At 44.1% G+C, this 14,205-nt stretch overlaps 1 protein-coding gene across 4 annotated transcripts in view; it reads right to left on the reverse strand.

The window, feature by feature from the left end:
- Nucleotides 1–13,234, reverse strand: part of ESYT2 (extended synaptotagmin 2) — a 77,286-nt gene extending 64,052 nt beyond the window's left edge. For 3 of the 4 annotated variants that reach the window (XM_029233167.1, XM_029233165.1, XM_029233166.1), the window contains exon 1: nt 12,642–13,234. In XM_029233167.1, coding sequence (XP_029089000.1) covers nt 12,642–12,953 — 312 coding nt within the window. In that variant the 5' untranslated portion in view covers nt 12,954–13,234. Of the gene's footprint in view, nt 1–12,039; nt 12,436–12,641 lie in introns of those variants that run through there. The other variant, XM_029233168.1, reaches the window with a different exon arrangement.
- Nucleotides 13,235–14,205: the final 971 nt, after the last annotated feature.

Genomic DNA, 14,205 nt, shown 5'->3' on the forward strand with positions numbered 1-14,205 from the left:
GTTCTCCAAGATGTAGGGCAGTGCTGGTGGCCCTTCAAGAGATATCCATGTCCCACTCCCTAGAGCTTGAGTGTTGCCTTATGAGACAAAAAAAAAAAGACTTTGCAGATGTGATCAATTAAGGATCTTGAGTTGGGGAAATTATCCTGCATCACCTGGGTGGGCCCTAATGCAATCATACGTATCCTTTCAAGAGGGAGCAGAGGCAGAAATGACACAGAAAGAAAACAGAAAGCACCGTGATGATCGAAGCAGCTGCTGGCTTTCAAGGTGCAGAAGGGCCATGAGCCCAGGAACGCAGCTCCAGAAGCTAGGAAAGGCCTCCAGAGGAGCACGGCCCTGCAGATCCCTTGGTTTCAGCCCAAAGGAACTGATTCCAGACTTTGGGCCTCCAGAACTGTAAATGATAAATTTGTGTTTTTTAAGCCACCAAGTTTGCCGCATTTTCTTACAGTGGCCCCAGTGCAGGCAGCAAGCAAAGACGAGCTGTTACCTTTCCCCTCTTGCACCATCCACTATGAAATACAATCTACAGATAATTCCTGTTAAAACCGTCCTTCATACATACAGCAGTGTTCACTCCATTTCACCCAATATAAAACCACAATCTGATTCAAGCTATTAAGTAAAATCAACACTTTCTAATAGCTCTGGATAAATTTCAAGACCTTTCTTTATGTATGTGAAAAAATTGAGACTGTATTCTCATTTTTGTTTCAGATTATATTTGGGTTTTTGGTTTTAAAAACCCAGTACTCAGATATTAACTTACTATTAACAGATCTTATGCATTTCCTTGCTAGGCATTTAAATGTTTATAGCACAAATGAAATAAATTAATGATCTCAGTAGGCAGCTCACCTCAAATATGTGTAATAATGGCAACACAGGCATTATACGACAATTTATAATTGGGTATAGACACTCCTAATAAAACAAGCAATTAGTAGCTCACTGTTCCAACAACTCACTAGGTTTACTGTGCAAACTCCATGCAAATACTGTTAGATGCTATGGCAGATATAAAAAGTCCCTGTCTTCAAACTCCTGATCCTACACACAATTACAGGACTAAGCACACTTAACTAAATGATTTAACAAATATGTAAGCAAAGTTTTGTAAGAAAACAGAAGGTACAAGTATCACTCAGAGAAATAATTTTAGCAATTTCATGCTGGTATCTCAGAATGAGTGGCAGACCCGAAAACCAGTTTATAACACGTACTCCAGTGTAATATTTATGGCACGAAGCAAGTTGGACGATGTTCTCTTCCCACATTACTGGATTTATCTTCTGCAGATCCACCATCCTCTGGGAAACCTAAAACATATCTCAACCCCTCGGATGCAAACGGAAGGAAAACAACTCCACATCTAACATAGGTTAAATTAAACTATTACAACTGACCCAGAAATAGGATATACATTTTCAAATCCCCACTTTAGTCACTAATCAACACTTATTCACAAGATCAAGGAAATGACTACAAGAATTTAAAAATTTTACAACATGATACTGTCATAATGGAACTAACTACGGTTATCTACTGCATCAGGGCAGCTGCTGCAAGCAGAGCAAGGAGAGATTAACCACAACCTCAGGACAGAATTTGTTTTAAGGAAGAAGCAGCAAGGATGAGGGGTGATTACTTTAGGGATATACAGAGAAAAAGAGAAAGAAATTACAAGGAATACTTTAGAGTGTGACTAATAACAAAGCATTACGGCAGATAAATTCTTAGCAACAACACCAGATAAACAAACCACAGTAAAAGAGAAGCTCTGATCTCATCTGCCCCCTCTGGCTGAAGTGGGGAGGAGGTGGCAAGGTGAGTCAGAGAAGTGCCACAGGCAGCAGGAAGCTGGCCCGTTAACACCAGTGCAGCTGAAAGGAAGCATCAGTACTGGGATCACTAACCCAGGGTACCACTAGCCACCTCTGCCACATCCCTGGGCCTTTCTTCATTCCAGCCTCACAACCACAACACAGAGTCGGGCTCATTTCCATGCCCACCTAACGATGAGGAAACTAAGGTTCTAAAAGGTGTGACCAACTTGCCCAAGTGCACGGAGTTGGGAGTGGGTGGGTCCCAGACAGGAACCTACATCTATCAGATCCAGAGCCTGCTTCTCGAGTGTGTGCCCAAGCAGCCATGCCGGCACGTGTGACATGGGTACCCACGAGGGTGGCCCACATCACTCAGTGCCCAAGGGCTGCCAAGTGACACTGACAACACCAATCACGCGGCTGCTGTTTTCAGATGAGATCAAGGACAATGCAGTGAGCCTTCTCAGCAGTCTCCAGATAGCAATCCCAACATTGTGCGACACAAAGCCATGACTTCAACTTAACCAACTCTCACATCCCAACACAGCAGAGGAAGAAAAGCCATTGGAAGAGCGACTCTGCGTGGGAGAACTCTCTTCTTCCAAAGGTTATGTACGTAAGAGGGGATCTGGATAAATCTACTGTGCTTATTTTAACATCACACCATTCAAAAACAAACACTGCCCCCTAAAGCTAGACTTCTGTTTATAAAATTATCATGCTACTCTTATGAGTTCAAAAATAGTTCATATATCCTGAACAATCTGACAAATAGTTCAAGCAAATAATCTTTTATAACTTGAAAAGAGTAGAAAATTAAATACCTTAAACTCTAGTTTTACCTTTTCTCAACATATAGTAACTAACAATCTGATTTTTGGAATCTGTCCACCAAACATAATTTAAGTAAAACAGATACTACTGCAAAAAAAGAGTCATATTTCTGAAGAAGAATGATATAACGTCCACAACATAATCCTTAGTGTAGGCAAATACAACATCCACGTACCTCTAGACATGCTAAAGATTCAGAAAATCACTGAAACATTAATAACGGCTATCACTGGTTAGTAGGATTCCAGGTAGCTTTTTTCCTTTTTACTCTCCAAAGCTTGAAATGTTCTACAATGAGCAAGTGTTCTTTTCATACCAGAAAAATCATGTTTTTAAAACCTGTCTAGCCATAACATAAGAAATAAAGGCAAACACGACTGCATGTTCATTAAAAGCAGAAAGATAAGTTCACTAAGTGATTGAACAAACAAAATAACTTCAAGCTCAACTTCAATGACATTTTTACAAAGAATAAAAAAGAAAGCATAATAAAAACTTCCATACTAGTATTTCCACATCTGCCATTTGTGTGGTTATCACCCATTCTCAAGTGTAGTCACCAGGTACAACAATGGCATTTTTTAAAAAAGGGAATCACTGCTGCTGACACACGGGGTGCACTTAAGATGTGCTATTACTCTGCATTGATACTTTGCTCTGGACATCCTGCTGTAGTTCATTAAAAAGACACCAGATAGGGCTTCCCTGGTGGCACAGTGGTTAAGAATCTGCCTGCCAGCCATATATGAGAAACCCACAGCCAACATCGTCCTCAATGGTGAAAAACTGAAAGCATTTCCACTAAGATCAGGAACAAGACAAGGCTGCCCACTCTCACCACTCTTATTCAACATAGTTTTGGAAGTTTTAGCCACAGCAATCAAAGAAGAAAAGGAAATAAAAGGAATCCAAATCGGAAAAGAAGAGGTAAAGCTGTCACTGATTGCAGATGACATGATACTATACATAGAGAATCCTAAAGATGCTACCAGAAAACTACTAGAGCTAATCAATGAATTTGGTAAAGTAGCAGGATACAAAATGAATGCACAGAAATCTCTGGCATTCCTATACACTAATGATGAAAAATCTGAAAGTGAAATCAAGAAAACACTCCCATTTACCATTGCAACAAAAACAATAAAATACCTAGGAATAAACCTACCTAAGGAGGTGAAAGACTTGTACTCAGAAAACTATAAGACACTGATGAAAGAAATTAAAGATGATACAAATAGATGGAGAGATATACCATGTTCTTGGATTGGAAGAATCAACATTGTGAAAAAGACTACTACCCAAAGCAATCTACAGATTCAATGCAATCCCTATCAAACTACCACTGGCATTTTTCACAGAACTAGAACAAAAAATTTCACAATTTGTATGGAAACACAAAAGACCCCAAAGAGCCAAAGCAATCTTGAGAACAAAAAACAGAGCTGGAGGAATCAGGCTCCCTGACTTCAGACTATACTACAAAGCTACAGTAACCAAGACAGTATGGTACTGGAACAAAAACAGAAAGATAGATCAATGGAACAGGATAGAAAGCCCAGAGATAAACCCACACACGTATGGTCACCTTATCTTTGATAAAGGAGGCAGGAATGTACAGTGGAGAAAGGACAGCCTCTTCAATAAGTGGTGCTGGGAAAACTGGACAGGTACATGTAAAAGTATGAGATTAGATCACTCCCTAACACCATACACAAAAATAAGCTCAAAATGGATTAAAGACCTAAATGTAAGGCCAGAAACTATCAAACTCTTAGAGGAAAACATAGGCAGGGCACTCTATGACATAAATCACAGCAAGATCCTTTTTGACCCACCTCCTAGAGAAATGGAAATAAAAACAAAAATAAACAAATGGGACCTAATGAAACCTCAAAGCTTTTGCACAGCAAAGGAAACCATAAACAAGACCAAAAGACAACCCTCAGAATGGGAGAAAATATATGCAAATGAAGCAACTGACAAAGGATTAATCTCCAAAGTTTATAAGCAACTCATGCAGCTTAATAACAAAAAAACAAACAACCCAATCCAAAAATGGGCAGAAGACCTAAATAGACATTTCTCCAAAGAAGATATACAGACTGCCAACAAACACATGAAAGAATGCTCAACATCATTAATCATTAGAGAAATGCAAATCAAAACTACAATGAGATATCATCTCACACCAGTCAGAATGGCCATCATCAAAAAATCTACAAACAGGGGTGGGAAAGGGAGGGTGGGAGGGAGGGAGACGCAAGAGGGAAGAGATATGGGAACATATGTATATGTATAACTGATTCACTTTGTTATAAAGCAGAAACTAACACACCATTGTAAAGCAATTATACCCCAATAAAGATGTTAAAAAAAAATCTACAAACAATAAATGCTGGAGAGGGTGTGGAGAAAAGGGAACCCTCTTGCACTGTTGGTGGGAATGTAAATTGATACAGCCACTGTGGAGAACAGTATGGAGGTTCCTTAAAAAACTACACATAGAACTACCATATGGCCCAGCAATCCCTCTACTGGGCATATACCCTGAGAAAACCATAATTCAAAAGGAGTCATGTACCAAAATGTTCACTGCAGCTCTATTTACAATAGCCCGGAGATGGAAACAAACTAAGTGTCCATCATCGGATGAATGGATAAAGAAGATGTGGCACATATATACAATGGAATACTACTCAGCCATGAAAAGAAACGAAATTGAGCTATTTGTAATGAGGTGGATAGGCCTAGAGTCTGTAATACAGAGTGAAGTAAGTCAGAAAGAGAGACAAATACCATATGCTAACACATATATATGGAATTTAAGAAAAAAAATGTCATGAAGAACCTAGGGGTAAGACAGGAATAAAGACACAGACCTACTAGAGAATGGACTTGAGGATATGGGGAGGAGGAAGGGTAAGCTGTGACAAAGCGAGAGAGAGGCATGGACATATATACACTACCAATCGTAAGGTAGATAGCTAGTGGGAAGCAGCCGCATAGCACAGGGAGATCAGCTTGGTGCTTTGTGACCGCCTGGAGGGGTGTGATAGGGAGGGTGGGAGGGAGGGAGATGCAAGAGGGAAGAGATATGGGAACATATGTATATATATAACTGATTCATTTTGTTGTAAAGCAGAAACTAACACAGCATTGTTAAGCAATTATACTCCAATAAAGATGTTAAAAAGATTAAAAAAGAAAAAACCCAAACCCTTAGCTTTTTTAAGATTCAGGGTTTTCTATTCACAGATTAAATGTCTTAAAAAAATATGACTAGGCTTTTGAGAAAAAAATAAAACTGAAAATCTTGAAAAAAAAAAGAATCTGCCTGCCAATGCAAGGGACACGGGTGCAAGCCCTGGCCTGGGAAGATCCCACATGCCGCAGAGCTACTAAGCCCGTGCGCCACAACTACTGAGCCTGAGCTCTAGAGCCCGCAAGCCACAACTACTGAGCCCACGTGCCACAACTACTGAAGCCCGGGCGCCTAGAGCCCGTGCCCCGCAACAAGAGAAGCCACCACAATGAGAAGCCCGCGCACAGCAACAAAGTCCCAATGCAGCCAAAAATAAATTAATTAATTAAAAAAAAAAAAGACACCAGATATTGAACTACAGGTCTCAGAGGCGTCCACTATGACTAATCATAAGACTGCCTTTCACAAAATGGGAGACAGGATAGCATAAAACTGAACTTATACGCACAGCTAGATCTACAAACCCTAGAAAAAAGTTTTAATCCTCATCAGTAAAATCTTTTAAAATACACTGATTTGAAGAGTTGAGCTATTACTTCAATAAATGTACAAAATGCTCTAAAAGGCATAGTCTTTTTAAAAAATGAACATACCATTTCACCAAGTGAAAGACCTAATAAAGGTCTGCCTTTCTTTTTCCACGTGTAGTTAAGAGTCCAGAAAACTTTTAAACGCTAAACCATATTTTTCTGAACAAATGATTTTTAGTATGGTTTATCAGTACAAATAGATGAATACACACTAACAATTCCATTCAAAGTTGTTATAGTTTTTACCAACTACTATGATGGGTGGTTTGGAATTATGAATAATGTTTTTATATACTTTTTTTGGATTTAACAAAAATGCATATGTATTATTTTTATTTAAAAAAAAGAAAAAAACTACCAGTGCATACTATGACTAAAACTAGGATTATCCCTAGATTTGTGTAATCACCAGCTAGTAAATTTTTGAGTTTGAGGCCTTGTCTAACTCATCACCTAGTACAGTACCTGGAACACAGGAAAGGTCCAATAAATACTGGCTGAGTGAATAGATGAATCAATGAAAGCTCATTTTTGATCCCTGCGCTTAAGCTGGGCTTGTTCCTTAAAATGTGATCTACTCTAGGAAAAATTCACCAAAATAGATGGTTTTCTTTAAAAAACTTACAGGACTTTTTTTTAACACTTAAGGGGAAAATAAATTAAGAAAGAAAAAACACTGAGAGGGCAAAAGACCATGAGAAAACTTGTGAATAAAACATGTTAAATGGAAAAAAGGTTCCATGCAACACAACTACTGACACTGTTTATGTAAGAACTATGCCCACCCAGTTTCAAAAGAGCAGGGGATGACGCAGTGTTTATGGCACAGTAAGACCCTTCAGAGTAAAATAAAAGTCTATCTGGGGGAGGTGGACAGGCGTCTCCAGCGACTTCAAGGGTGTAGAGCAGGACAATCCAGCAGTAATCGGCACTGCACAGGAGCTTCCACCTTCTGACTTCACAAATTGGTTCTGAGTACATCACGATGTCCCCCTCCTCCCATGTCCAAACACGCCATGTCTCCCTGAGAAATGCGAGTGTTGCCCTGAGAGGTGGCCAGGCCTCCGTCTGAGCAGCACTACTCCTCACCCCTGGGCCCAGCTGACAGTTCCTCACCTTCCTTACAGCTCCCTCCCGACGGCAGGGCCCAGGTACCCATGTTGCTGTCCTACTGGGCTCTGATGCTTTCATCCCCTGAGATGCCTGATTTCCCAATCCTGCACTTTTTTATCTTGCTGTTTCCACTTATTCTTCAATGTCCTTTAGTGTGCCTATATGCACGCCCCCACCACTGACCACCTTCTGACCCACCAGGGCACTCTTCGGCCATCGCACCCCACCTCGTATCTATCGGGAAGTACACACATGAAGGCAAGGTGATCTCTAACACTTCTGTAGATAGTGGGTCCTCAGATCTTTAAATGGGGAAGGAAAATTCATCTGAGGCAGCATTGTCATGGACACCAAAAAAGGTAATGATTTAACAAAACATAACAAAATGCAGGAGACTACAAATAGTACATTCTAAAATGTATGGGGAATTCCCTGGCAGTCCAGTGGTTAGGACTCCAAGCTTCCACTGCAGGGAACACAGGTTCGATCCCTGGTCAGGGAACCAAGATCCTGCGTGCCGAGTGGTGCAGCCAATTAAATAAATAAGTAAATAAAAATTTAAATTTTTTTTTAAAACTGGGCCTTTAAAAAAAATAAATAAAGGGCTTCCCTGGTGGCGCAGTGGTTGAGAGTCCGCCTGCCGATGCAGGGGACATGGGTTCGTGCCCCGGTCCGGGAAGATCCCACATGCCGCAGAGCGGCTGGGCCCGTGAGCCATGGCCGCTGAGCCTGCGCGTCCGGAGCCTGTGCTCCGCAACGGGAGAGGCCACAACAGTGAGAGGCCCACGTACCGCAAAAATAAATAAATAAATAAATAAATAAATAAAATAATGCTATGATAGGATACATTTGTAGAAAACAAACCAATTTATAGGTTAAACTTCCCAAACGCACATCGTAATTACATATCAGTACTTGAATTAAAGTAAGAGTTTAGAATAACTCACACAAAAAACACACATTTAGGCTATGTATATCTCTGAAGCACAATTTCTGTTTGTTTAGCTAAGGTAGTATCAATGCGTAAAGTAACATTAGGTTTAAGGTAAGAACACTTACTTAGTTAACTGTTTTCATTCACAAGCCCTCCACTTTCATTAAATATTCTTTAAAATGTAAATGTCTCCAAATTTATATTGGAACAATAATTTTTAAAAATTATATCAGTTTTAGCTGGAATTCCATAAGCAAGGAGGTTTGTATGGCTTACTTTGTACTATAACTGTTCACCTGTTTCACTTCTTTATTTTTAAGAGAAATTCAATGTTTATAATTTTTTTTAACAGCACTGAGATATAATTCAGATACCATACAATTCACTCATTTAAAGTGTACAATTCAATGGTTTTTAATCTATTCACAATGTCTGTGGTATCATTCAAGGTTAAATGTTGCAACCAATGTAGAAATCATGAAAACCCACAGAGAAAATAGGAAAGAGGTCCACCAGGCCTAAGGAGAACAGTAACTCATGAGTCAGCTGTTCATCATCGGTTCTTCACAGGATCAAGGTCTATATTTTATAAACATATTTAATATGATTTAACACAACATGTATTAACTTAATATAATTTAACATAAATATACTACATATATTTTCAATTCCTGTATCTACTTAAATTATATATAGTTCAGTCCTAGCTCCCATCTTGAATGTAAAGTGAGGCTAATATTCATCTGATGCAGAAAAACCAGAGCACACAACCTGATGGATGCAAATATCCTAAATTTAAATCCAGTTTTTAGCTTAAACTAAAAAACAAATAGTTACTGCTTTGTGTCCAGCAACGATGGGGCCTTCTGCTCTAACTTCATGAAGCATTTAGACAGCATAACAGCGATGTTGAGGGTGACTGTCCTTTTTCGCTTTGAAAAACAGCAGTAGTGTGCACATAAACAAGAAACCCAAAGATTATCCATATCCCCTTCACAGCTCTGAAGAGGATCTAACATCTTCTCAAAGCACATAACTGCTCTAGGATCTAGATGCTAAAGTTGCAACCACAGTTTAAAATAGCTAAACTGTGGATCCCGATTTAGCTACAAGTCTGTTACAAGTGTTCACAAAAATTTTTTAAACTATAAGTCAATGATTAACACTGAGAATAAAAGTACTTGCCCTTCCTTTACATGAGACCAAAGTGTATTCTTTTCTTTTGTCCATTTGGTTCTTAGCCTATACATATTAAATTTTGGCTAGAGTTAAATTCTCCTGAACTTACCAGAAGAACCATGGGAAGAAAGCTCTCCCTAAAGAAAAGCTGGTGCATAATAACAAAAACAGAACACAGAAGTTCACTATGCTTTAAATCTCAATCATCAAAGTATTAGAGGAATAAAAGACCAGTTGTCATTTATGACAGGTTTGGGTCTCTACTTATTTGCAGCCATGGAATCAGCATTTACTGGCAGTAGTGAAAGCACGAAAAGGACAAACTTCACACCAAGTTCTAATTTTTCAAATAAACAAAACTAGCAGTGGGCAATCACCCCTACTCACGTCTATAAAAGCTCTTCAACAATATTCTTCAACCACAGTCTAATTTTACAGGGCCCAATTAACAAGGGGAGACCACTGATACAACGAAAAGGCCAGTCCTCAATCTACCAACTCCAACCTGCAGGCCTTTTCCCTGTTAAAGGGGGGGGAAAAAAAAAGGAAAGAATGAATAGTAATGTGGTATACATTAAAGCTGTAGGATCAAGGTCTTACAGAATTATCACGTTGAGAGCCATTTTTCATATCCTAATAGCCTTAATTTGAAACAGTATATGTATTTTTTCTCCAAGTATTCATATTTGTTAATCATCTCATTTTACAGCCAGTATAAATTTTTACTTTACTAAATAAACAGAAGAAAAATTGTCAGTGAACATATTCAAAAGGGAGGTTAGGAAGTGAGCCCCACATTAGTTTTGCTCTGCTTCTACCCTGCTGTGAATCACAGCTGTCAATGACACACTATGAAATCCATACAAACATATGTTGTTCAAAGCAAAACATCAGCCCAAAGTTCTGAACCCCAAGAACCTAAGTATGTACCGTAAAAATCAAAGAACTACTGATACAGAAAACTTAACTCTTCTTACGCACGGACTCCCTGGCTACAGCAGAACAGCAGGTCCACTTCTAGACAGTGTAATTCACTGGTTTTGTCGTGAAAACAACACATGGGTATTACAATTAAAAAAAAGTATTAAAAAATCTGCCTCAAACCCCAGATTCCTAGTGCTTTTCTTGGATATGATCACCGTCAAGTTTCATGTGAATCCTCACAGTAGTTTTCTAAGCAATACAGGCATGTTTAAGTATACATCTGTGTGTGACATGAGCACAAATACAAATTTGGAATGAACAAGTAAAAAATTTTGGAAAAAACATAAATTCTTTACTGTACAACATGAACACCACAGTTCATGAGTTTAAGTCACACCGAGAAGAAACCCAAAGAAGGAAGCTTTGGCTAATCACCCTTTTCTTCTGCTAAAAATAATAATAATTTGCCCTGTCCTTCAATATGGTAACAACGATAATTGTTAATTCATTATGTGAAAATAGGGTGCATTTCACAGCTTTTACAAGCAAATTTGATGTTAGCCAACTGCTCCATAACCAAGCGTCTATGAATGTCAGCACCCCCAGTTTCTGTGAATTTCTGCCCGGATTATGCCTGCTGTTTTGGTAATGCCCCTACTCTGTTTTTAGCTACCTTCTGGAATCACTTAATTCGGTGTGACACAAGATACCAGACACCACTTTAAAGTCCTTCTGCGTTTCCAAAGTGCACCTCTGCTCTTGGCTTTTCGCACCTCTGTTACTGAGTTCCCGTTTTCTACACCACCCTCCTCTTTCCTGCTTCTGGCAAAAAGCTACACCACGCTGGTTACTGTGATTGCTCCAAGTAGCCCTGTGCCACACGTCCACCACGTATTGACGGAATTTTAAATTTCCCAAGTCCCTGACTGTGAGGTTCTTATTGCAATTGCAACTTGTCACCACAAGGCAGTAGCCATTGAGTTCCTCCTGGCCGTGGGCACTCCTGCTTTGCAACCTGTTTGCCTTGTGTCATGCACTCCATGCCCTGCTTCACAAGCGTCTTCTGATTGGAAACAGGGATCGTACTGCGAGCCCTTTTCTCCTCTAAGAGAAAACGACCCTTTTGAAACTCACTGGCTGGCCATCTTCCCGAGAAGTTTACATCAAGCCTAACAGCAGCATCATTTATCTTAAAACAAGCACTGTTTCCTACCGTCTGAAACTCTGGCACCTACTCACGGTTAAGAAAGAACGAGGGAACCAACTCCGTTAGTTTCCACGCTGCCTAAGTAAAATATGCAGAGAACTGCTTGGGGCACAAACGATCAATACCACGCCTGCCCCCACCCACCCCCAAATTCACCTGGGATTCGAGTTCACCCTACATAAAAGTTACTCAGCTTATAACGTTACTTCCAAAGGACCGGAACACACCTCCAATCATCGTACCAGCAAATCTTCTGGGGGACCCCCACTGCTCCTCAACTGTGCCAGAAACCACCAAGAACGGCTGAGACTTCGCAGGCAAGGAGGAAACCGCCCTTCTCCCCACACCGCTGGCCGCCGTTTCCGCAGGGGGCAGGGAGTGGCGTCCAGGCCCGCGCAGGGCACCCGGCGGCCGCGAGCTCACATTCCGCAGGCGGGAGTCACGGCACCGCACAGCGAGGCGTGACGACGTGGCCAAAGCAAGACAGCGCAGACAGCGCCTCACCTGTGCGGCCCTGCTCGGGACCCGCGCGGCGGAGGGAAGGCGCCAACCCAAAGGGGTTCGCGGGCCGAGAGCGGTCGGGAGGCTGGGCCCGGCGACAGCGGCGAGGCCCCGCAAGGTACACAGGCCCAGGCCCGACGCCGGCGCCCACCCAGGCGTACGTGCCGCCCCTGGTCAGGACGCCCCAACGTGGGCGGGTGGGCTGGGGCGTGAGCGGACCCCAGACCCGGGAGGACTTGGGGCGGGCGGGGACGCCGGACCCTGTGGGGCCGTGGCGGACAGGAAGGTAAGGGCCGGGGGCGTGTCGCGGTCTGCTGCGCCCACTCACCCAGGCCGGCAGGTCGCAGGCGCGCACCCCCAGGCGCACGGCGCGCTCCTCGTCCTCCAGCAGCGCCAGCGCGCGGCACAGACGGGTGGCCTTGAGGCCGCGGCTCCTGCGGCACCACACGAGCAGCCCGAGCGCCAGCAGCACCCAGCTGAAGCTCAGGCCCAGGTAGCCCAGCGCGTACACCGGCAGCAGCAGCGCGAAGCTGCGCGCCAGCTGCACCAGCAGCCCCGCCACGTCCACGCTCAGCGCCGCGCCGGGGGGTTCGGCCCCGGCGGCGCCGGCCTCGGGGCCCGGGGCCCGGGCGCCGCTCATCGCCCCGCCGCGCAGCGATCCGGTTGGCTCCGGGCCGACGCGCCTCAGCCCGCCCGCCAGCGCCCCTCTCAGTGGACAGCGCAGCCGCCCTGCCCGCCCGCCCGCGCTTCAGCCCGCGGCGCCGTGCGACGTCAGCACGCCGGGCGGTGCGGCGGCGGCGAGGGGTCGGGGGCTTCTACTGCGGCGGTCGGGTGTGGCCCCGGGCCTGGGCGCGGCCTAACGTTGGGTGGACGTGGCCAGCGTGGGACGTCATCCCACAGGACCCGGGAGCCCCGCGAAGGCTGGTGCGCGGGACTGGTGTGTGGCGTCATCGCGCGGGCGGGCGGGGCGCCACTGCCACAGGGTGGGCGAGGCCGGCGTGGGTGTCACCCCACAGGCCTGGCTGAGAGCCCCTGAGGCGGGTGGGGCGGGGCCTTGTGGCGTCATCGCGCGGGCGGGCGGAGCGCCGATGAGGCGAGGGGGGCGGGTCCTGCGTGGGCGTCCACACGCGGGGCGGGGCGCCCATAAGGCGAATGTGGGCGGGGCGTGCGTGGACGTCAAGGAGCGGAACTCACTGGCCGCAGGGTGTGAGTCTGGAAGGGGTGGGCTCTGTGGCTGGTGAGGGTCGGCTCCTGGGGCTGGACCCGCGGGCGGTGAGGGTTGAGCTCGCCCCGTCACCTGGGTCGCGGTTCGTGCAGGGCTGCTGTGGAAGGAGAAGTACACGCTCCTGAGTTTGCGCTACACTTGCCAAGTTTTAGGGTGTCACTGTTAAAGGCACTTCCAAGCTGTTAGAAAATCTGAGTAGTTCTGTGTGTCCCCGGCTGTGGTGAGAGCCCCGAGCGTGCAGACGTTTTACTGATGGAGCTCTCTCAGCGGTCCCGGAGGCGTGAGGAGCGTGCGGGATAGGCCCCTGTGTGCGCGTGGGACAGGAACTGTCCTCGCCCGGCGGGACAGCGGGGACCCAGCGCCCGCTCACTAAGCAGGATGCTGTCCGTGCCCGAGAGCTTCTGCTGCGGGCGCTGACATCCTGCCCGCGATTTCTGAATCGCTTCTAGAAGCACAGACAGCTCTTGATCGCTTTGCTTTCCACAAAACTCAATCAGGGTAATTATATTTATTTTGTAGTCTCCTTAAAGCCAAACAGTTGCAGAGGAAGTTTTTTAAGCATATTAAGTGAGTTCCAAGGATATTTTAATTCAGTTTGTAACAATAGGGCTAGTTTTTTCCCCTCTCTTGCTCTTCAAATCTTTATGTTACTGGGAGCCTTGCGTGA

The sequence above is a fragment of the Monodon monoceros genome, unplaced genomic scaffold (assembly GCF_005190385.1).
Source record: "Monodon monoceros isolate NGI ecotype Baffin Bay Population unplaced genomic scaffold, NGI_Narwhal_1 Super_Scaffold_2, whole genome shotgun sequence".
NCBI lineage: Eukaryota > Metazoa > Chordata > Mammalia > Artiodactyla > Monodontidae > Monodon > Monodon monoceros.